Source organism: Nelumbo lutea, chromosome 2, assembly GCF_056320005.1.
Source record: "Nelumbo lutea isolate HS-2025 chromosome 2, American lotus-T2T, whole genome shotgun sequence".
NCBI classification, from domain to species: Eukaryota; Viridiplantae; Streptophyta; class Magnoliopsida; order Proteales; family Nelumbonaceae; genus Nelumbo; species Nelumbo lutea.
In genome coordinates, this window is record NC_142685.1 from 42,855,758 (window position 1) to 42,880,003 (window position 24,246).

Here is a 24,246-nt window from a genome sequence, read left to right on the forward strand (position 1 = left end):
CAAAATGTTTGTATTTCATTTATGTAAAGTTTTTGAATACAAGCCAAAAAAAGAAGAGAAATTTCCACTATGAACCGAGCTCGGAGGCCCGAGGTATATAGTATAGAAATTTCCAGATCTTCAACAACTTTGGTGACCATTTCCTTCATAATCCTCGAGTGGTAATGGCGCTGAGATCGAGCTGAGGGAACTCATGTCGGGTCAACCACCTACTGAGCTTGAAGCCTTTGCGGTAACTCGCGGTTTCCACCTCGATCATCTCTTTCTGGTACTCCTCAGAGGCCTTGTATTCCTCGATGACATGACCTTGGCCTCCTCCACTTTTTGACGGAGTATCTCAGTCTGCACCTTTACGTGAGCCTTGAGGTTCTCCACCTCCCTCTTCAGTGTTGCCTTCTGCGCCGCGAGGTCCTCCTTCTCGGACATCAACAACGTGGTCAACTTCTTTTTAGCCCGTTCATCCTTCTTCAGCTGGTTAACTTCATTGCGGGCCAAGTTTAGATCGGTATGAGCCTCGTAAGAAGAAGACTCAATTGCGAGAGACCGCTTCAAATGCACCTCGAACTAATAAGTCAAGGCGTGAATAGCAGAGTTCACCTGCCAAAAGAAAACAAGCGTTAGCATAAGGTCGAAGAAGTACAAAATCAAAGAAGTCAAATCAGAAAACTTACCACCATGTAGTGGGTAGCCACAGCCGCTCGGGCTCCGAGTTGAGAGACCGGCAGTTCGGCCCAGCCAGCCACCTCCTCGGCGTACACTGTGCTCTTGCTCTTGAGAAGGCAATATTTCAAAGTCAGAATGCTCTGACCTGCTTCATTGCTGCTTGAAGAAGTGGCAGCTGCAGGGGTGGGCTCCAAAGACATCGCCTCCTCGAGCGTGTGGGGCAGGGAGAGCTTCCCAGATTTCTCCTCGACTAGGTCAATCACGAGAGGTTGCTCAGATGACGATGGCTGCTCGGGCTCTAGAACGACAGCCTACGGAGACTCAATGCGAGCTCTTTTCAACGCTCGTTTCTTCTTCCCATTCTTCATACTTTCGAAAAGTTCGGTCGTGGGGATGTGCATGATAGCTGCAACCAAAGCACAGTTAGAAACAATATCAAGATAAAGCAAGGAAATACAACAAATGATGACCTAACAGGACTCAGACTGGCTTGCACGAGCTTATCCTTGGTCACATAGTCCACGAACTTCAAACCGAGCTCCGCCCAAGATCGGAGTGCTTCCCTTGTCTTCAGGTCCAACCTGACACCGGGGTCTTGGATGATCGCCCTCCAGTGGGTTGGGAAAGGCCACCCCTCATTGTTGCGGACCACAAAGTAACGCATTTTCTAGGCCGAGACCTTGTTTGGGAGCTTGTACAAGAGTTTGTAGCTCGGACGTGGGGACAGGTAGTTAATTCGTTTGTGTTCGGGCAGAGCATAGGACGGGTTCCTTTTTATAGAAAGAATGGAGGAGAAGATATCAAGGTCGAGAGGAATGGTTATAGTCGTGGAAAAGGGAGATGGTTTTTACTATATTACGAATGGAGTTCAGGTGCAGTTGGTCAATGGTAATGTTGAAAAGCTTTATGACCTCGACTATTAAGGGGTGAAGTGGAAGATGAAGACCAACTACGAGTTGTTCCTCGAAGATCACGATCTCGTCGTGACCGTGCTCCCAAGGGAAGTTACCTAGAGGAATACTGTAGACTAAGTTGTTCGGAAGCCTATACTGAGCTACTAGGGACAGGAGCCTAAGTCAAGGTACCCACCTCGGCCCCAATGTTGTTTGGCTGTCGACCTCGATGAGAGGTGGAAGGCAGATCACCTGAGGCCTCTCACTCCCCCCGGGGTGATTCCACCTCAAGAGGATCGCAGACCGCATCTTGACCCGAAGTAACTTCTTCAGTAGGGCGATCTACGACCTAAGTCAAGGTACCCACCTCGGCCCCAATGGATCCATCGCTCCCATCTAAGAGATTATCAAAACTGAAACTAGACATATGGAAGACGCAGAATCAAAAGAGAGCTAGGGAAGACCCACGAAAGGAAAGATCGAGGAGAGGAAGACGATCTCAAAAAGACACCAAACTGAAGAGACAGTGAGCTAAAGGACTTGAGTGTGACCTCAGACCAAAGTCTAGCGAATTTGTGGCAAAGCAAATGAGTCACGGGCCCCTATTTATAGCCATTGTGTCTGAGAATCAACGGTTGAGATTGAAGTGATCCGACGACTCCTAGGAAAATAGGTTGCGCGACCCCTGAGGTTGAAATTGGTTTAGCGCGTGTTTTGACGTCCGCGAAGCTTATAGATAGTGTGACGTCTACGCATAGACTAGATGCGATTTGGGTTATTCTTGGTTGAGCCAGGCGGCCGAACAGGTCCGACCAACGATTCGCTCGACAAGCCTCCTAGACCTCGTGCCAAATCCACCTGGACTCGTCATGAACTCCCCGCATCGGGTCAAAACCCCTGGCTTGGGGAGTGGGGGCCAATTGATGAAGGGTGATTTGGCCCGACCTAGTAAAAAGGGGACACGTGGACATGACCTGACCAAGAGATGACAACTCATCCTGACATGTTCAGTTTGCAACAATTGAGCTCGCGTATTCAATCACTTCGGCACAAAGGCTGCCTCAGCTCAAGGCTCACCTCGATATTCAAGCTAGTTCAGAACTAAAAGACCGAAGTACCAGTTCGGAACCAACAACTCGAATCGCCATGTAACTGACTCCCGCGTAACAGACCCTGACTTTTCCGGGATCACGATAAGGACTTATCCTGACTCCGTCGGAATCGGAAGTGGAACGAGATGAGCCTTACCTGTATACTGCTCCTTCGGAAGCGAAGCGAGCTTCATCTCCACATCTCGGATATCCCGAAACTCTTTCGGTGCCCCACGACTACTCAACTATATAAAGGCTCTAACCCCGATGGCACAAGGTACGTGTGATTTTTCTACTCTCTAGCTCTCTACATTCTCAAATCTCTTCAGCTCGCATCAGATTACTAACTTAAGCATCAGAGCGATCTCGCCGGATTAGCCACCCCGGGTTCTCTGATATTGTCTTGCAGATTCATCTAGCTCGTCGTCCGACTGGAAACCAGATCATCCTCCAGCAGGGAGCAATCAGATCGCACTTCCATGTGGAAATCCAACTAGAAATTGTTTATACATTTAAGAGAAAAATCTTGAACCTAAAAACAATACTTCTTACTAGTAGAAGCTAGAAGGCTGAACCAGTATAGAAAACGAGAAGTAGCCTATTCAAATGCTTTAAAAATGAGTCTTATGTAATCGTTGAACTTCTGATGTTAAACAAATGTCGAATAATTAAAAATGTAATGGTAGAGCTTGTTTCAAACCTGTGCTTATAATAACTATTTAGTAAAATAAAACAGATCTTTGCCAAACCAAGCTGAAATTTCTTGGGATCTATAATCCCCATGAAATGGCTTGTTACATTCTTTTCTCAATCCTAATTCACGTATGTAGTGTTTTGTGCGTAGGACGAAGAGGTTTTTACAATTTTACTGGTATAACCAGCATTTACCACCATTGCTGCTTGGACCATCTCCTATCAGCTTGAGGCTTGCCTTTTATTTATTTATTTATTTTTTGTTTCGGTTTTCACTGAAAGAGAAATAGTTGAGGCCCTAAAACCAATGACCAGACTTTCCAAATCAGAACAGCAGCAGTTAAAACTTAAAACACAACAGCTAATTAATTAATTTAATTTTACTTATACGATTATCTAGTTTTTGCTTTAAAAAAAAGGTAGAGCATCTAGAAATCCTCCACGTGGGTTAGTCTGGACTCGCCCTTAATTATCTTATTCTTCATTTCTTGACTCAGTGAGTCTGGACTCTACAGGTGCTTAACGACGAGACGTTCGCAATCCTAGTCCTCATGGCAATCTTCACTACCTTCATAACCACCCCGGTCGTTGTCGCCATCTACAATCCCGCACGCGGCGTCTCTCCCCACACACCGCGCAAGCTTCAACAGGAATCGTCCTCCACTAGCACCAAGATCGAGCTTCGGATCCTCGGATACGTCCACGGACCTGGCTGTTGAAAAAATGGGGTCATTCTAACATTAGAGGAAAAGTTTTGAGGTGCGCTTGAAGACATTGTTTTTAGGATGTTATTTGTCTTCACTTAGTTTTACTGAGTTTGTTGTTAGATTACAGATAAATCCGTTTTTAGGATACAATAGAGTTTTGGGCGAGAATCTGCAACCAATAAAGTTAAAGAATATCCGGAGAAACTTTGTATGAGATTGTAACAGACCGGACTGAGAGAGAGAAAGAGGATTTTGAAAATTTGTGTTTTTAGAATCTGATTCATGCTCCTTAAATAGTTTATGAAGATATATGAAGAAAATGTAGGTTCTAATTTAGAGAATGCATATTGAACAACCACAATTTAAAATATTATGACTGTTTAAAAAGTAGTTAACAGTTAATGACTGTTAAATTTGAATTGTGACTCTTAATCACACCTGATCGAATCGTGATCATTGATCTCATCAACAGTGATCAACGGTCAGCATTACACCAAGACCAAAGATGTCCATGAGCAAAATGCGCCTCTAAAGTGCACGTGCGTTTCGCAGTATCAAACTCCCGTACTCGCCTCTGCTATTTCTAAGGTGTAAATCAGCTCTAAACAAAGTTTATAATTTTCCAAATATGGGACAAGTTCAAAACTGAGTTTTATAAGAAATAAATTAATTTTTTAATTAAGTGTGCAGATACAATTTCTCATGTAATTGATCAATCAAATCCATTGAATTTAATCTTTTATGAGATTAAAATCCAACACTAGCAACATTTCCTCCCTCATCAATCTCATTGAGTCGACTCTGGGCACCAAAAAATCCCTCAAGCTCTATATCATGCACCTCGTCGAGCTCACTGAGCGTTCCTCCTCATTATCATGGCAAGGCGCTTTCGCAAGAACGGTGTCCCGTTCGGCAATCCTCTGCGTAGAGGAGAGTTCCATGATCAAGTGGTAGTCGCGTTCGAGACGTACGCTCAACTCGGACGAGTCAGGGTAAGACCGATTACGGCGATATCGGCCTTGACTACCATGCACGAGGACGTGTACCACGTGGCGGAAGAAAAGAGGGTGAACCTGGTGATATCGGTCTTGACTACCAGTCGCGTTCGAGACGTACGCTCAACTCGGACGAGTCAGGGCAAGACCGATGACGGCGATATCGGCCTTGACTACCATACACGAGTACCACGTGGAAATGGAGAACGTAGGACCCGGTTGGAGAGGCGTGAAGCAGAGGATACCGATGAATGCACCTTGCTCGGTGGCGGTGCTTGTGGACAGTGGTTTCGGTGAACAGAGTGTACGGTACATTGAGAGACAAGACGACGAACATGTCTGCATGCATTTGAAAGATTTGAGCTGTATATATAGGACAATTCAATTATATTATTATTATTATTATTATTATTATTATAAAGAAAAGATAACTGTATATATTATTTTATTTAAAAGGGATAATTTTGTTTTATATAAGGAGATTTTAGCTTTTTGGATTTTGAAAGAAAAAATTGATAAATTTATTTATTGGGATAAGTGATATTCATCTCTAAATGAATAAATAACTTTTTTATTTTGATAAAATTGTCAATACTTAGATAAAATAAAAATACCTTTTTAATAATAGATTTTTATAACTAAATTAATAGATTTAATTGCATAAATATACGCCCTTCTCAAAATCTAAAAAAAAAAACAGTTGCAAAGATTGATTAACTGATGGGAATTGTAAATCTAACTACTTTGTTTTGTTTTGTTTTGATTAAAAACAACGTAACAGGAGTTGGATGAGGCGGCTGAATCGGGGTTCAAGATGAGATGGGATGGATTGGCAGAATATCAAGAGAAGGCGAAAGGAAACTTTGTGGAGGAGGTTCTAAAAATGGGACGAAGCGGAGAGTATGAGAGCTTATTGTAGTAGGGAAGGGTCGTCCCCCTTCGGCTCCAAGTATGATGGCACAGCTGTTGAAATGGGACCAGTTGGTGGCATCTTGGCTTCATCGGAATATGGCGTCAGGGGTGTCAATGGACCGGTTTCGGGGTGGACTCCGTTCGATCGGAAGTGTTATGGATGGATTTGGACGGTCCTAAAATTGATATGGACTCGGATCGGTCCGAAAATGATTCATCCATTCATAGAATGGACAGAAATTGGACAATTGGACAACGCTAAAAGTTTCAGACGAGCCCACTGGTCTATTTATTTTCATTTGAAGTTTGAACATTGAAGGTTTGAAGCGTGGAAACTTTCGAAGGCTAGTTCGGCACCTCTGTCGTTCCATCTCAAAGTCTCATTAGCGGTATTTCGTTTGAAGTTTCGAACGAACTCCTGTCACGGGGGTAATTCTACAGCGGAAGAAACCCGTGCGGCGTCCTAGCCAAGGTAGGCCAGGACAAGCCTTTATAACGCATAGAGGCTAGGAGTTGCCCGATAGGATGGCTCCACCAAAGTCAGTAGCACTGGATCATGACCTCAAGTCCAATGGCCGGGCACTCTCCTGGCTCAGACCGATCCATGGGAGGCGCCGCTTACGTGCTAAAGGGGGACAACCATAATGGAAGGCGACCATGCGCCGATGAGGTGACTTGGCACCGATATGATGGGTCTCCTGTAAGCCGATGATGACAGGCACCTGTGTGCCCTGATGGTAGGCAACCGCTTGGGACGGAACACACCCGTGCGCCAAGGGCAACGGGGTAGCTCACTCAGCTTGGGCAAGGGACTGGCGAGGTGAAAGGACATGCTTGAGCCAGGCCCGCATGCCAAGCCTCCCTTGAGTATCGGTAGCGCAGTGCCGGTCCAACACTGTCCCCATGAGCAAGTGTGCGCCCATGAGGAACCCTGGTAGCCATGCTAGCCGTTAACCAGGGCCACCCCGCAAGGGGATGAAGGTCTAGGAGTGCCAAGGTTAGGCACCCAAGGAGGTCGACCACCCCTCCTCAAAGAGTACGTTAAGCTTTTGGTGGTCTGCCTGAAGATGACATCAGTTCTCCCAAAAATCTTACAGGCGAAAATGATGGTGATGTCCCTAACGTAAGCCTGCCAAGCGTAGGCAAGGCTAAGCCTACTTTGAACCGTAACAGGCTCCCCCACTCAATCCATTGTCGTCATCGACAATGGGTCTTCCTCGTGAATGGGTGTCTGTGTCCCGCGCCATCCACTTCCTTGCCAGTTCCAGGGCTCGTCTGGCTAGCCCGGGTCTTGCCTATATTGGTGTCCATTTATGGGGACAGAACCATTTCACTATGCCGGCCTGCATGGACTTCACCCCCAGTGTCGAGGTTACTCAAACCGCGCAATGGCTATGCCGTTGAACTGTGAAAGAAGGGCCCTCGAAGAAATGTGTGTGGTGCTTCGCGGAGGTCTGCCCCATGTATCATCTTACCTCAAGGCTCAACCGTTTTCTTGGTAGCTTTTCAGTGATGCTACCGAACATGTTGATAGGTCTACTCCTCATGTTGGCGATGACATGGGTACCCTTTCACCATGCTGGCCTGTAGACTTCACCTCGCCGATTCGGGTTACTCAAACCTAGCCATGGCTTATGCTCTCTGGGCCCTCGAAACTACGCTTCGCCTCGCCGACTCGGGCTACATCTTCACTCCGAGGGGGCCCCACTGCTGCTGCCTCAAGGAGACCTGACCGCTTCAAACGCGAGTGTGGCAACTTTTACCCATGAGTTGCCGAACATGCACTCGCCTTGTGATGAGCTTCTGCTGCTGCAAGTGTTCAACCTGGAAACTGAGCATGTCCACCTGAAACTTTGCCGGTGTAGGGCCGCCATGCTCCAACGGCTAGCGTAACCACATTCCTAACAAGGCCCACGCGTCTGCCTCTGCATGAGGACAACAACCAATGCGTCTGCACCCGCAAGGGAAGCTGTTTTAGGGTCATTGGAATGGGAACGCGAACATTGAATGGCCTCTTGATAGGCTTGATAAACAATCTGCTCGGGCAGTGTACTCACAATCCTATCAAGGCTCACACGTCTGCCACCGCATGAGGACAACAACCAAAGCGTCTGCAACCGCAAGGGAAGCTGTTTTAGTGTCATTGGAATGGGGACACGAACAATGAAATGGCCTCTTGCCAGGCCTGATATGAAATCTGCTCGATCCTGGGTGGAGGTGACTAGGGACCACACCCCACAAAATGCTGCTTTTCGAAACGACCGCTTCAACTGGCTCTGGGCTAATCTGCTGAAAACCAACTGCTGTTGCAATTAGCCAACTGGCTCTGATACCAACTGTCACGGGGGTAATTCTACAGCGGAAGAAACCCGTGCGGCATCCTGGCCAAGGCAGGCCAGGACAAGCCTTTATAACGCATAGAGGCTCGGAGTTGCCCGATGGGATGGCTCCACCAAAGTCAGTAGCACTGGATCATGACCTCAAGTCCAATGGCCGGGGCACTCTCCTGGCTCAGACCGATCCATGGGAGGCGCCGCTTACGTGCTAAAGGGGGACAACCATAATGGAAGGCGACCATGCGTCGATGAGGTGACTTGGCACCGATATGATGGGTCTCCTGTAAGCCGATGATGACAGGCACCTGTTTGCCCTGATGGTAGGCAACCGCTTGGGACGGAACACACCCGTGCGCCAAGGGCAACGGAATAGCTCACTCAGCTTGGGCAAGGGTCTGGCGAGGTGAAAGGACATGCTTGAGCCAGGCCCGCATGCCAAGCCTCCCTTGAGTATCGGTAGCGCAGTGCCGGTCCAACACTGTCCCCATGAGCAAGTGTGCACCCATGAGGAACCCTGGTAGCCATGCTAGCTGTTAACCAGGGCCGCCCCGCAAGGGGATGAAGGTCTAGGAGTGCCAAGGTTAGGCACCCAAGGAGGTCGACCACCCCTCCTCAAAGAGTACGTTAAGCTTTTGGTGGTCTGCCTGAAGATGACATCAGTTCTCCCAAAAATCTTACAGGCGAAAATGACGGGCATGTCCCTAACGTAAGCCTGCCAAGCGTAGGCAAGGCTAAGCCTGCTTTGAACCGTAACACTCCGGCGGTATTTCCCCCTCTCCGGCTATCTTCCTCTCGCTTTTAACCTGCACACCTCCCACTTCTCCATCTCTGCACTCCACCATCGCCGTCTCCGCCACAAGTGCCTGACACGCCACCGTTAGGCCGGCCTCCATCTCTCTTCTGACCACCGGCCCTTGTTTCTGAAATCTGGCCTATATCTCTCTTTCAATCATAAGCGTCGATAAACTCATTACCGTAGTAGGTTGATCATCTGACTCTTTCACTCTTCCTGGTTTATGATGATGCTATCACAAACAGGGCACCGATTTGATATCGAGAGAAGAGAAAGTGGCTTTGCTTTGAAGGGACGGACGGCATGTCATACAATTAATTAAGTACATCGGCTCTTAACATGCTACGTGGCAACTGGCGAGTGGCAAGTGATGCCACCGCTACGACTGAGATTTCTCCAAATTTGTAGGGACGGACAGAAGCATATTATCGGGGGAGGGGGCGAAGTTTCTAGCCTTTCAGGGTCCGTACGCGGTAAAGGTATAAATCAGGCCGTGTCGCCTGCGGCTCGATACGGCACACCCACGGTAGATATGTTCATGGGTCGGGCCGGACCGGGTTCAGGTCGGGCTTTCATTCTGTATTAACAGATTTTTTTAAGACTCAAGTCCTATCCGACCATTGGACCTACAATTTGGGCCTAAGCTCGACCCTCATAAAAAGCCCAAAGCCTGGGCCTGGGCCCGAGTGCGAAATTTAGTCCATACTGTTACTATTACTACTACCGAAGCGGCTAAATTGAGAGAGAGAAATTATAAAGAAAATAATAAAAAGTATATATATATATATATATTAATATTAAATTATAAATATATATTTTAATAAATATTATATTATTTATATATTTTATAAAATATATAATACTGAGTCGGGCTGGGCTTTTTTGACAAATCCCAAGCCCGGCCCGAAACACAATCGGGCTTACTGTGTTAGGCACGAGGTTAGACCCGCGGGCCTAATTACATGACCAAGCCCGACCGAGGTGCAGACCGGGCCGGGCTGGGCCATCGAGCTACCCGGCCCATGAACAGGTCTACACATAGGCCGTGTCAGGCTCAGCACGATGGTCCATGTTGTACTAGGCCTGGGGTTTGAAGTCCACGGGGAGGGCGGCATGGCCCGTGATAGTCTACAAGCCAACACAGTACGGCCCGCACTTTGTGGAGGCTGCCTGTGGGCCTTGCCATGCCGGTCCTACACAACCCACTTTATACCTCTAATATGCGGCTTGGAAGGAATGCTGCTTTACCAAAACTCTCGACTAATGAAAAAAACGACACATACGTGTTGAGAGGCTGATGTATGTTGAATGTCGTTATTTCAACGTTGTGGACTCTTACCGACTGTGAATAAGGAAAATATTTTTTAAGTAAAACATTTAATTTGGACCAGATTGAATCCAATCCAAACCATTTTCATTTCAATTGGATTGGACTGGATCCGGTTTGTATGAGGTTTGAACTGAATATGATCCAATCCATTTGTAAATAGACTAATGTTGGATTGGACCGGATTGTACCAAATCCAGTTCAATTGACAGCCCTACATGACGTGGTATCGTCGGTTCTGGTTATCCAACAACACGACCCAATAAATGCAAGCGAAGCTCTTGGATCCAAGGCTGTTGACGGCCAGGACGTGGTTGAGAGACAGAGTACCTCTCCTCCCATCACCACTGCGTCTTCTTTAGTGTAATGGGAAAACGACAAGAGATTAATATTCTCACTAATGATCTTACACGTGTACTTAATTGTAAGATGGTTTAGTTACCAGAAGTAAGCTAAAACACTCCCCATATATATTATATATAATCATAATAATGTGTTTGATCATGTTTTTGTGGTTGAGCTTTATTCTTGTGTCTTTTTCTCGTGGTATTAGCTAGATTTTCGAATGGTGGTGTAGACGTGAATCAAAGCAAGTATTATCATTATAAAGTTGTGGGTATATAGGTTTACTAGGCTAGTCGAACCACGAATCTTCATATCAATGTGGTCGAAGGCCCAAAGTTTTCTTCGGTTCGCCTACATGGGACCGATTCACCTTAAAAATTAATTATTTGCGCCATTGTTGGTAGGGTAGGTCTTTGTAATGCATGGCATCGGATAATCAATCAGATACCGTTTGAATCACTAATTTTTCTCTCCAAAATGAAGAAAAAATAGAAGAATTAACGTTTCGGGTTACAAAAAATAAAAATGTGGTCCCAATTTATAAGACGTGATTGTCACGTGATAATTCCTCTCTTTGGACTTTAATCTTTAGACCCTCTGGCTCACGATCGCCCCGTGTCCTCCTGGCTGTTCCTCTTTCAAAGTAAGCACAGGGAGAAGCTAAGGCGTGTGATTACTTTAAAATGCTTTTTCATTCCATTAATTGGAGGCCTCCGGTTTGGCTTCACGGGAGTTTCTTCTTCTAGGTTTTGACGGCTCTTAGCTTTTATCCATCACTTTATTTATTATTATTTCAATCCATTATTTCCGACAAGAATGGGCCGATTTTTAATGATTTTTTAACACTTCCAATTTTGGAAATCACTGAAATCAACCCATTCACATCTGAGAAATTAGAATCCCATCTAAGTGGTACAAGTCAAATTAGTTATTGACTTGGTCATGTTGTATGTTCGTATTTATCATAATTAATTATTCATTTGAGCTATGCTTAGTTGGTGTTTTGTATGGTTTTAGTTGATTTGGTAAACGATGTTATGTCATCGTTTATTTCATCATCTTGATTTGTATATATAGGCATTACAAAAGTAGGTCTTTAATTTATGCGTGTCATCGTTGGGCAAAACTTCAGTGATTAAGCATTTATTCAGTGCTACGTTAATGTGATGCTAGTTGTCAATAAATTATTTATCAAATATTTTTCTTGATTTTAAAAACAAATCAAATACAATATTTAATTAATTAATAAACAGAAATTATATCAAATACATAAAGTTACTAAAGACAACTGAGTTTCAACAGTTGTCACTATTACACAGTTAAAAATTTTCAACACTGTGATTAAGTTTCAGTTTGGAAGGAGTATAAATGTAAATATATAGAATGTAAAGTTTTATATTTTATATTATTTTGTATGTATTTATATTGTACTCTTTGGAAACTGAGCCACCGTACGAACAAAACAGACGACCATTGGACTGGTTGGGGTGTTGTCATCAGAAAGCCAATATGAAGTTGAGTCGTCAGCTCAGCTGTGCATCTCGGACCGAGTCAAAGTCTTTAATAAAGTAAATGCTAGAGGCTACTCCAGTCTCCTGGTTAGTAGTTCTGACGATCAAGGTAGTAAATAGAGAAGGGATAAAACTGAACCGTCCGAGGCAGTCTCTCGACTCTCTTCCATTATCTGGTTGGTTATGCGTAAGGGTCTCATTTACAAATGTCGTAATTCATCTTCGTCCTTTAAGCATTTTCATTAGGTGGCAATGGTTGACACGTGTCTTCAGTCCAACTCAAGTTCAGTATCTAATAAGCAACATGCCACAACCAAGAGTAATAATCAATTTGGACATGTCTTTTGACTCCTGAATTTGGACTTTGAACGGTATATACATCCACGCTTATTTTATTCTATTTTACTATATATTATTGATTTTGAAGTACTTCCCGTGGAACTCAGTTTCACTTTTATCAAGTTTTTTCTAGAGAAAAAGTAAAGCAATTTAATTGAACTTCCTACTTACATCCATGTCCAAAGAAAAATGAAAGAAAAAGAAGTTGAAAAAGGAGTAAAATCAAGTAGGAACTCATGAATTGGAAGGTTATTTATCAAAGAGTGCTTTTTGGGAAACAGGCTTTTTGAATTTTCTTGTTGGGTTCGGTCGCCTGGGCATGAAGTTTCAATTTCGGTGCGTCTTTTGTCCAGATTCAGAAACCCCCGTGGAAGGAGCTTTTTTATTTTTATTACAGGACGGGCTGGGCCGGATTCGGGCCAGGCATTGTATATATAAAGCCTGAAACTCAGGCCCGAGTTCGAACTCGGCCAGAAATTTAAAAATAGATTTTTTTTTATTCAATAAAAATGTGTTTTATTTATATTAAAAGTAAAAACCTTCAAAGCTTAAAAATAATAAATATCTTACTATTACTTGAAAATAAAAAGTGAAAAACAAAAAATATTGTATATACGAACCAGCCTATTGAGCTACCCGGCTATTGAACAGGTCTAATCGTGAGCAAAATCTGTTATCTACTGAACTTAATTACGCCAAAGAAGGGTGATAGGATTATTTATTTATCTTTTTCAAAATGTAATTTGGAAATAGATCACTCAACTCGAGTTCTCTCAGTAAAAGTCATTCCACTGATCATCGTCATCCATCCATTTGTGAAAACACTTTTTAGAAAAGATGACAGGAAACGTGAACACTTATTTATTGAGGCTATCTTTGATTATTTATTGGAAAAATGCCACTACATTAACACTACTTAGGTGTGGCTGTTTTGTGCATTTAACCCTTGGTTTTAACGTTTATTAAACAGACATTAAAGAAACAAATATACTTAGATTAGATTTATGTGCATGAATCAGTTTGGGAAATTTTCAAATTCTGATTTCTCGACATAATACAAGGTTTACTGAAATACAATGCTGACCTAGCTCACTATAAACTGAGGTGGAAGATACGTTTCTCGATAAAGCATTCATCTAATAAATACTCCTATAAATACCCACATAACCAATCACATACTTAAGTGCCTTCCCTCCTTTTAGTATCAGCAATAAATTTATCTCAATGGCTCAATCTCAATCCCCATGATCTAGGAAAAACTCAATCTCATGGCTTTTAACTCTCGTGTTGGAAACTAATATTTCGTCAAATAAAAAGAGAAATAAAAACATACAACTCGTTTATTCAAGAATCCACATCCATTTGTTGGGATTTGACTGTACTTTCAATTAACTATGGGTGCATGCAAAGTGGAGAAAATAGAGAGTTTTCATGCAGTAGATTGAAGTAAAAATACATAGCAAGAGAAGGGCTGAAATCACTTCATACATATTTTAGTTTCTCTTGGGTAGCACGACGGGCAGACTCGGCCCCCAGATGGGTTTGAACACACATTTGAGCCCGTGGACTTGACCTCAGGCCTAAAAGCCCAAGCCCGCAGACTTCACCGGTGCAATCAGTAAACTCCAGTAGACCTGCATGAGTCCTCTCTCTCTCTCTCTCTCTCTCACGTTCATCTTCTCAGTTCTCACTTCTTCTCTTACAAATTTCAGATGCGAACTCAGTTACCAGTGAGGCGACGAACACAAGCACCAGCGAGGCAGCGAACATAGGCACTTGCGGCAGCGGCGAGTCCTTTCTCTCTCTCTCTCTCGTTCCTCTTCTCACTTCTTCTCTATCAAAATCTCATTTCTTCTATTAGGTCGGGCTTTGGGCTTTTTATTAGGGCCAAGCTCGGGCCCATGTTGTAGGCCCATTGGTTGGGCCGAGCTCGGGCTTGAGCCTAACAAAATCCTGTTTATGAAGAGTAAATGCCCAGCCCAGCCTGGCCCGACCCATGAATAGGTCTACTCCTTGGTTAGAGTTGTACAAGAATGGCTTCTTGAGCAAAGCCAAATAAGAAGCTTCTTCAAATACACTTTTCAACTAACCCAGATTCTACAAAAAGTAGAAAATGGCTCAACTAAAGATACTTTTTACCTACTACATGAAAAGACAAAATAAATATATAAAATATTTTAACTTCTTAGCACATTAGTTGTAACATTCTCCCCCTTAATGTGTTGTTGTTGGACTCCCAATGCTTCTCTTAATTCTTCAAACTTCTTTCTTACCAATGGCTTGGTGAAAATATTAGCCAATTGCTCTTGGGTCCTGCAATATACTAGTTCAATTTCTCTATCTTCAATAGCATCTCGAATGAAGTGATGTTTAAGAGCAATGTGCTTGGTTCTACTATGATAACATGGGTTTTTTGACATAGCAATGGCAGATTTTTTGTCACAATGAAACACTATAACATCCTCTTGCTTCTTATTAACATCTTCCATTATTCTCCTAAGCCAAATTGTTTGAGATGTTGCCATTGATGCTGAAACATACTCTACTTCTGCTGAAGATTGAGCTATTGATTTTTGCTTCTTTGAGCACCTAGAAAATACACCACTACCAAAGGAAAAACAATAACTATATGTGCTCTTTATGTCATCAGCACATCCTCTCCAATCAATGTCACAAAAAGCAATCAGTTTTACTTCATTTCCTCTGTCATATTTGAGTCCATAATCCATAGTGCCTTACACATACCTTAGCACTCTTTTTTCAGCCCCAAAGTGAATGTGACCGGGACTGTTCATAAATCTAGATAGTAAACTTGGAGCAAACATGATGTGCCTTGTAGCAGTAATATAAAACAAGTTTCCAACCAAGCTTCTATACAATGTTTCATTCACCTTCTTACCACCATCTTCTTTCATTAATTTCCTCATTAACAACCAGTAGAGTAGCTACAAGTTTGCATCCAAGCATTCTAAATTTTTTGACAACCTTTTCAGCATACTTGCTTTGACAAATGAATACTCCATCATCACCTTGATAAATTTCAATACCAAGAAAATGATGTAACAGTCCCATGTCGTTCATTTCATATTTTTTCACCATTTCATTTTTGAAATCTTCAATCATTTTCATATTGTTTCCGGTAAAAACCAAGTCATCAACATAAAGAGCAACAATGAAAACATCATCCATACCTTATTTCTTCACATACAAAGTAGGCTCATTTTTGCTTTTCATGAACCTTTTCTTAGCAAAGTATGAATCAATTTGGCTATACCATATAAAGTCTTCTTTAACTTGTACATGTTTTCTTATTTGCCTTGAATCACAAAGCCTTGTGGTTGTTCTACATACACCTCTTCTTTCAATTCTCCATTCAAGAAAGCTTATTTAACATCAAGTTTCCATAACAACCAACCTTTGTGGGCAGCGAGTGCAATGAGAGTTCTAACAATATCCAACCATGCTAACAGAGAAAATGTTTCAAAATAATCAACACTGGGATGTTGTGCATAGTCCTTAGCAACTAGTCTTGCTTTGTTTCTTTGCACAGAACCATCAGAATTGTGCTTCACTTTGTAAATCCATTTAACACCAATCACTTCTTTGTTGTTGGATTTATCAACCAACTCCAAGTTTTATTCTTTTCTATGATTGCAACTTCCTCTTCCATTGCATTTTTCCAAGCTTCTTCCTTAATAGCTTCTTCAAAGCTTTCCAGTTCTATAACACAGAAATTGCACCTTGCATAAACATCACTCAAACTCCTCATTTTTCTTGAAGTTGAACTAGATGAAGATGAGCTTAAACTTGGAGATGATTGATAACATATTCTTCTTCAAATTTTTCTTGCTCCCAATTCCAAACAGCTTTCTCACCAAACAAGACATCTCTACTAATAACCATCTTATTTGTTTTCAAACTGTACAATTATAACCCTTTGACATAGAGTTATAGCTAACAAAAAAAACACTTCTCACTTGTTTCATCAAGCTTTGATTTCTTCTCTTTTGGAACTTAGGCATAGCACACACTACCAAACACTTTTACGTGTCTAACCGATGGTTTCCTTCCACTCCAAACTTCCAATGGAGTCATTCCTTTAATAGCAACAGTGGGACATCAGTTCATCAAATGCACAACTGTGTTTACAGCTTCAGCCCAAAAAAATTTAGGAAATTTCTTCTCATGTAGCATGGATTTTTCCATCTCCATCACAGTTTGGTTCCTCTTTTCCGATACTCCATTTTGTTGAGGCGTATAATAGACTGTAAGTTGCCCTTCCGTGCCTTCATCTTCACAAAATTTATCAAACTCTTTTGAAGTATACTCCTTGCCACGATCACTTCTTAATTTTTTAATATAACAACCACTTTGTTTCTCAACAAGACATTTAAATTTCTTGAAAATAGTAAACACATTAGATTTTTCTCTTATAAAATAAACCCAAGTCATACGAATAAAATCATCAATAAAAATAATTAAATACCTATTTTGGGAATGAGAGGGTGTCATCATGGGTCCACACACATCAGTATGAACTAATTCTAGCAATTTGTTGGCTCTCCATGCAACTCCTTTTGGAAATGGTTGTCGATGATGCTTTCCAAGTGCATAACATTCACAAACTTTATGTTTTTCTTCAATGTTTGGAGGCCCTTGAACCATCTCCTTTTGTGATAACAATTTTAGCCCCTTGAAATTTAGGTGGCCAAATCTTCTATGCCATAGCCAAGATTCATCAATCTCCTTAGCATTCATAGCAACATTTTTTTGTATAGTTAAACACTAATGGAAGTTTCTATTTGTTTTCAATTTCACATTTTTCACCACATGTTTCTCATGGTCATAAATGGTACAACCAAGATCTTCAAAATGGAGTGAATAACCATGCTCTAAAAACTGTCCAACACTGAGAAGATTCTCATTCAACTCAGGTACAAATAACACATCATGTATAAATTTTCTTTCGTTCTTTGTTTCAACACCAATTGCGCATTTACCTTTTACTTCAACAATTTTTCCATTTCACAACTTCACTTTTGAGCTAAATGATGTTTCCATGTCAAAAAAAATATTTGGGTGCCCTGTATGATTGCTACACCCGCTGTCCAAGAACCACACATCGTTGTTTTCCTCCGTGGCACTTTGACATGCATAAAACAAATTTCCTTCATATTCTTTTTCTTCTATAAAATTTGTTTGTTGATTGTTTTTCAATCTACAATCCTTTTGTAAATGCCCAAACTTCTTACAAAAATGACATTGTGGCTTTCCTTTAAACCAACAATCCTTATCAACATGTCTACTTCTTTTACAAATAGAACACCGCTGTGATGACCCTTAATTTAATTATTAGACTTTCTGTCAAAATTACTTTTGCCTTTCCCTCTTTGGTTTCTACCTCTTCCTCTTCCTCTTGCATATCTACCTCCTCTATAGGAGTTTCTTTTTCAATGCTCATGAGTTGAGGATGTTCCATCATGGCTTTTGGAACTGACATTAAGCTTGGATTGGAATGCACTCTCTATTGATTTTTCAGAGTGGCGTGCCAATATTTGCTCATATGATTTTAGTGATGCCATTAACTCTTAAACAATTAATTCAGTGAGATCCTTTGTTTCTTCAATGACAACCATAACAGGATCAAAATTTTCAGGTAAACTAATTAAAATTTTCTCAACAATCCTCCTATCATCAAATTTTTCACCATGCGCTTTCATCTGATTTATCAGTTCTATAAATCTACTAAAATAATCATTTAAACTTTCATTTTCCTTCACTTTCATATTTTCGAAATCTCTTCTAAGAGATTGAAGTTTAATAGCCTTTACCTTTTTGTCTCCATGAAACTTTTGTTGAAATGTTTTTCAGGCTTCTTTTGCCTTTTCAGCACTCATTATCCTTGAAAAATATATTTACTAACTCCTCTCTGTATTATTGAAAGTGCTCATGCATTCTTATTTCTCTTGTCCTTCAGTTCCTTTTGTTGTGTTGTTGTAAGATTTGCTACACTTTCTAGTTCTTCATATCCAAGGACAACAATGTCCCATAAAATAAACAGCATTAGTGTTGGTCATGATTTTCTCTTCACAATCAAATTTTCTTCAAACTTTTCTTGCACCCAAACTTGTTCCAACAAACCTAGCAACTCTTTGTTGAGATTTAACTTAGTTTCATCTAACTATGGGTGCATGCAAAGTGAAGAAAACTGAGAGTTTTCGTGCTTCAGATTGAAGTAAAAATAGAGAGGCAAGAGAAGGACTGAAATCACTTCATACGTATTCTGGTTTGTCCTTGGTTAGAGTCATACAAAAATGACTTATTGAGCAAACCAAATAAAAAGCTTCTTTCAAGTACACTTTTCAATTAACCTAGATTTTACAAAAATTAGAATTTACCTTTTACCTACTATATAAAAAAACAAAATAAATATAAAATATTTTGAACTTTCTATCACTTTTAACACCATTCACTTTCGAAAGTGGTTCGCAGGTTTCACGACATTTAAGTAATTATAACTCGAAACCAGTACACATTATCGTCAATACAAATAAGATGCAACTTTCATGAATTTTGACCAATCAAAACCCACCCAATTTTGATAAATAACCCCTATCTATTAGCTACCACCACCACGGCAGGCGGCAGTCGTCACCGCCACAACCATTACCTTCGTCTTCTTCTATAAAAACCTTATTTTCTTTCTATGATGAAACAATTATCTGCTAAGACAAAATAATCCCTTTCTCAAGACGACGATAGACAGAGAAAGGCGCTGTCCAGGAGGCACGATTCAGTAGTAACAATGGCGGTCAACATTACCGCAATTAAAACATCGTCGGACGGTGCATGGCAAGGCGAAAATCCCTTGAACTACGCCTTCCCTCTCTTGATAGTTCAGACAACCTTAGTCATCGTTATCAGCCGCTGTCTCGCCTTTCTCCTCAAGTCTCTCCGACAACCCAAAGTCATCGCCGAAATAGTCGTACGTGCATCGTCTCCTGGCTTTTCTGTTTTCTCCATTTTTCTTTTTGATATTTATTGTGTTTTGAGTATGCGGTATGCGTGTTGCAGGGTGGGATTATTTTGGGGCCATCAGTTCTCGGCCGAAACAAAACCTACTTGCACCGAATCTTTCCGTCATGGAGCACTCCGATACTCGAATCTGTAGCAAGTATCGGACTTCTGTTCTTTCTATTTCTCGTGGGCCTTGAGCTTGATTTAAACTCCATACGCCGGAGTGGACGAAGAGCTCTAGGCATCGCTGCAGCCGGAATATCCCTCCCTTTCGTCTCTGGTATCGGTGTTGCCTTTGTACTTCGAAAAACAATCGATGGAGCTGATGAAGTCGGATACAGCCAATTCTTCGTCTTCATGGGAGTAGCTCTTTCCATAACGGCCTTCCCCGTCCTCGCTCGTATCCTTGCCGAGCTTAAACTGCTAACAACCCAAGTGGGCGAGACCGCCATGGCCGCAGCAGCGTTTAACGATGTTGCGGCGTGGGTGTTGTTGGCTCTAGCAGTGGCTCTTGCGGGTAATGGTACCGGCGGGGAACACAAGAGTCCGTTGGTGTCCGTGTGGGTGCTTCTGTCTGGTGTGGCGTTTGTTGTATTTATGGTGGTTGTGATTCGGCCGGCGATGAGATGGGTGGCACGGCGGTGTTCTCCGGAGCATGAAGCAGTGGACGAGGCGTATATTTGCTTAACTTTAGCAGGGGTAATGGTGTCCGGGTTTATGACAGACCTTATCGGGATACATTCGATATTCGGGGCGTTTGTTTTCGGATTGATGATACCGAAGGAAGGGGAGTTTGCTGAGAGACTAATAGAGAGGATAGAAGATTTTGTGTCGTGTCTGCTCTTGCCCCTGTACTTCGCATCGAGTGGATTGAAGACGGATGTTGCTACAATACGCGGGGCACAGTCGTGGGGGCTGTTGGCGCTAGTAATTAGCACGGCTTGTGCAGGGAAGATCCTCGGGACGTTCTTGGTGGCGATGTTGAACAAGATGCCGGCGAGGGAGTCGTTGACGCTTGGAGTATTGATGAATACGAAAGGCTTGGTGGAGCTCATCGTTCTCAACATAGGCAAGGAAAAGAAGGTAAGTACCAGGCCCCATCTCATGCATCAGCACTTTTGCTTGGTTTAATTTTCTGCTAATTTAAATTTAACGTTTAACATGGCTTGTTGATGCATGGTGTGGGTCACCTGTGACCTGTCTGTCTGTGTTTCGTCTCATAATCGAGGTTGAAAAGGCCAGAACAGTACATTAATGGAGTTCAACACCGACGGAGAGGTTTATATCATTTTTGTTGTAAATTTAACACTGAAAATATAGACCAGAAGTATAGTTTTACTCTAATCCGTATTTACACCTAAAATAAAGACAGAGTCACAGACAAATACAAACTGGTGATGAAGTTGTATGTCAAAGTCTCACTTACACCACAAACAAAGTCGAACACATGAAAAAGGTCAACATTTTACATCTCATATGGATACTTTGTGTGCCCAAATTAGTGAATCACCTCCCCCCCCCCCAAAAAAAAAAATGAATAGAAAATCAAATCTTTGGATTTGTCGGACAAATTTTTTTGGATTAGTCTCAGTTGTAAGTTTCCAAGAAAAATAAATAACCGGGCCGGGCCCGTTTCCATCGCAAACATCATAATTTGACTCTTTATGAACATTTATTTATGTTTTTCTTTGCATTACAACTGATGGGGGGTTTAAGGGATTTGCTTGCAGTTCTATAGGTAAAGATGTGGGCCTCGAACAAAGACTTTATATGATTGGTCTTCTTTGTAAACTTTTCCTACGTTATCATCATAATCTGACTCTTTTGGATTATTGTCATTTTCCCCTAATTTCCACTTTAGATCTACGTCGTGGTATCACGGAAACAATGCCACTTGTTCCATGTTTTCAATTTTTAATCTTTTTTTTTATGATGATATGGGGTGATGTGGCTTTAATATCTTCCGTGAACTTACCAAAACAACTTCCTTATTTGGAAGGGTTATCTAAATTCCAAACTGACTGTTGAATATTAGGAGTTGAAAATTTCTTATTATTACTCTATATTTTGGGCTTAGTGTTACTTTGGTCCTTTAACTTCAAAATATCATAATTCAATATTTAAACTTTTAAAATATAATAATTAAAGAAGTAAGGATTTTAAATTGTTAATTTTTTATTAATATTTAAATAATTGATAAAAAAATAGATGACACTTGATGAATCAATTAACAGCTAGTTAACGGCAGATAAACATATTAATATTTGAGAACCAAAGTGCAGGATAATAATCGTAAGATTTCGCTATTAGGGGACATGAGTGGTTTGATAGTAATGCACTAATGGTCATTATATTTGTCGGAATCAGACGTTAAATAACTAGAGTCTGACCAAGGTTTCGTGAAATGATTGATCTGATCGAGCAGGTGCTGAACGACGAGACATTTGCCATCTTAGTGCTGATGGCACTCTTGACCACCTTCGTTACCACTCCAATTGTAATGGCCATCTACAAGCCAGCGCGTCGAAGCTCCCTTCGCATACCGCGAAAGCTACAACGTGACTACTCTCCGTCCGGTGCCAGTGCCACCAAAGGAGGCGACGAGCTCCGAATCCTCGCTTGCGTCCACGGACCGGCCAACGTCCCCTCCCTCATCAATCTCATCGAGTCCACTCGGGGTCCCAAGAAATCCCCTCTCAAGCTCTACATCATGCATCTTGTGGAGCTCACCGAGCGCTCCTCCTCCATCGTCTTGGCTCGACGCGCCCGCATGAATGGCCTTCCCTTCGGCGGTGGCCACCATCTCCGCAACAGGGGCGGCGAATTCCACGACCGAGTCGCCGTCGCGTTTGAGGCGTACGGACAACTCGGACGAGTCAAGGTCCGTCCCATGACGGCCATCTCTGCCATGCCCACCATGCACGAGGACGTTTGTAATGTGGCAGAAGACAAGGGGGTGAGCATGATTATCCTGCCTTTCCACAAACACGGGAGAGGTGATGCAGCGATGGACAACGTGGGGTCTGGTTGGAGAGGGGTCAATCAGAGGGTGCTAAGAAACGCACCGTGTTCGGTGGCGGTGCTTGTGGACCGTGGATTAGGTGGCCAGGCTCAGCAGACGCCGGTGCCAAGTGCCACCGTGGCGCAGGGTGTATGCGTGGTGTTCTTTGGTGGGCCTGATGATCGCGAGGCGCTGGAGTTGGGAGGGAGGATGGCGGAGCATCCGGGGGTTAAAGTAACGGTTTTACGACTTATTGAGAATAATGGAGCGGAGAGCAACGGCGTTCTGTTACGACCAACACCGGAGAAAAGTTCAGAGAAGAACTATAGCTTCTCAACTGCTGTTATGGACCGCGAAAGAGAAAAGGAAATGGATGAGAGCGCGGTGGCTCAGTTTCGAAGGAGGTGGGATGGGTTGGCAGAATACACAGAGAGAGTAGCGAGCAACATCGTGGAAGGGGTATTGGCGATAGGGCGGAGCGGAGAGTTCGAGCTGATTGTAGTGGGGAGAGGACGGTTCCCATCAAAAATGGTGGCAGAGCTGGCTGAGAGAACGGCGGATCATGCCGAATTAGGACCAATTGGCGACATTTTGGCTTCACCAGGTCACGGAGTAGTGTCATCGGTGCTTGTGATCCAACAGCACGACGTAGCCCACATGGATGAAGCCCCGGTTTCCAAGATAGCTGACGGTAACGATGCAGTCGGGAGAACATCTACCACCATCACCAATACTTCTCCTGTTTGAAAGGAAATTGCGAGGCGTTGCCGTTATATGTATGTATATGTATAATTATTGGCTGCTTTAATTCTTTCTCTAAAGCCTCTAATTAAAATTCGGTATTTTGTAGCCAAGCCTATGTTTAATGTGTCTTCCCCTGTGATTTGTGGAGGGAAATTTGAAATATATATCTGGTTCTTTCCTTATGAGAAGGTTCAACGGTCCTTCAATTGGTTTACTTTTTTTTTTTTTCCTTTTCATTAGAAGAATATAATCCAAGCAATTGTCTTATGAAAAAATGAGCACATGACTTATGTTATGGCATCATGATGTTTGCACACTCAATTTGTGGTTTCATACTTAGCACCTTCTACCTTTTTTATGATTCTTGGCCATGGTTTTTAAAATCGAACCGGTCAGGGTCCGGTTTTGGGTCAAACAGTTAGATCATTTGAATGAATAGATGGTCCATTCTGACAAAAAATAATTAAATTGTTGGACAATTCAAACGGTTCGACCACCTGGGTCAGCAGTTTACTGACCAACTCAAAAGTTTTTGACGAATTAACCATTCAAGGGTAAACTGGTCACCTAACCAGTTCCTAATTTTTCCAATCCGACCATCAACTGCTCAGATTCGGTTTTAAAAACCATGAATGAAACAGCCCAAAGGTGGCACGTGCTCACAAAATATTGGATGGACAACTTTGGCCATATCACCTTCTACCTTCTAGAATATCTACCCATCATTCTTTCTTAAAAAAAGGGATAAAGCATATTAAGAGGAATCAATTCAACAAAAACCAAACAAAGATAGAGCCAAATAAAAGATAACTATCTACAAAAGTATAGCCAGAAACAAGCGAATATCTAACATAACATAGCAATGCTCCAACTAATACA

At 42.3% G+C, this 24,246-nt stretch overlaps 1 protein-coding gene and 1 long non-coding RNA gene across 2 annotated transcripts in view; both read left to right on the top strand.

The window, feature by feature from the left end:
- Positions 1–4,426, top strand: part of LOC148870188 (uncharacterized) — a 38,337-nt gene extending 33,911 nt beyond the window's left edge. Inside the window, exons 2-3 of the long non-coding RNA XR_016107238.1 lie at positions 3,856–4,099; positions 4,175–4,426. This is a non-coding gene — a long non-coding RNA (uncharacterized LOC148870188). The remainder of the gene's footprint in view (positions 1–3,855; positions 4,100–4,174) is intronic.
- A 14,810-nt stretch (positions 4,427–19,236) lies between these two features.
- On the top strand, positions 19,237–23,549 carry CHX20 (cation/H+ exchanger 20). Its single transcript, XM_088968360.1, has 3 exons — positions 19,237–19,590; positions 19,680–20,705; positions 22,048–23,549. Exons 1-3 carry the CDS (start codon positions 19,411–19,413, stop codon positions 23,368–23,370), a joined length of 2,529 nt encoding a protein of 842 aa, XP_088824486.1. The 5' UTR covers positions 19,237–19,410; the 3' UTR covers positions 23,371–23,549.
- Positions 23,550–24,246: the final 697 nt, after the last annotated feature.

Excerpts from the sequence above, each read along its gene's own strand:
- CHX20 (XM_088968360.1), top strand. The coding sequence starts at position 19,411 with ATGGCGGTCAACATTACCGCAATTAAAACATCGTCGGACGGTGCATGG. Across the intron at positions 19,591-19,679 it reads AAGTCATCGCCGAAATAGTC|GGTGGGATTATTTTGGGGCC; the intron begins GTACGTGCATCG and ends TGCGTGTTGCAG. Across the intron at positions 20,706-22,047 it reads ACATAGGCAAGGAAAAGAAG|GTGCTGAACGACGAGACATT; the intron begins GTAAGTACCAGG and ends CTGATCGAGCAG.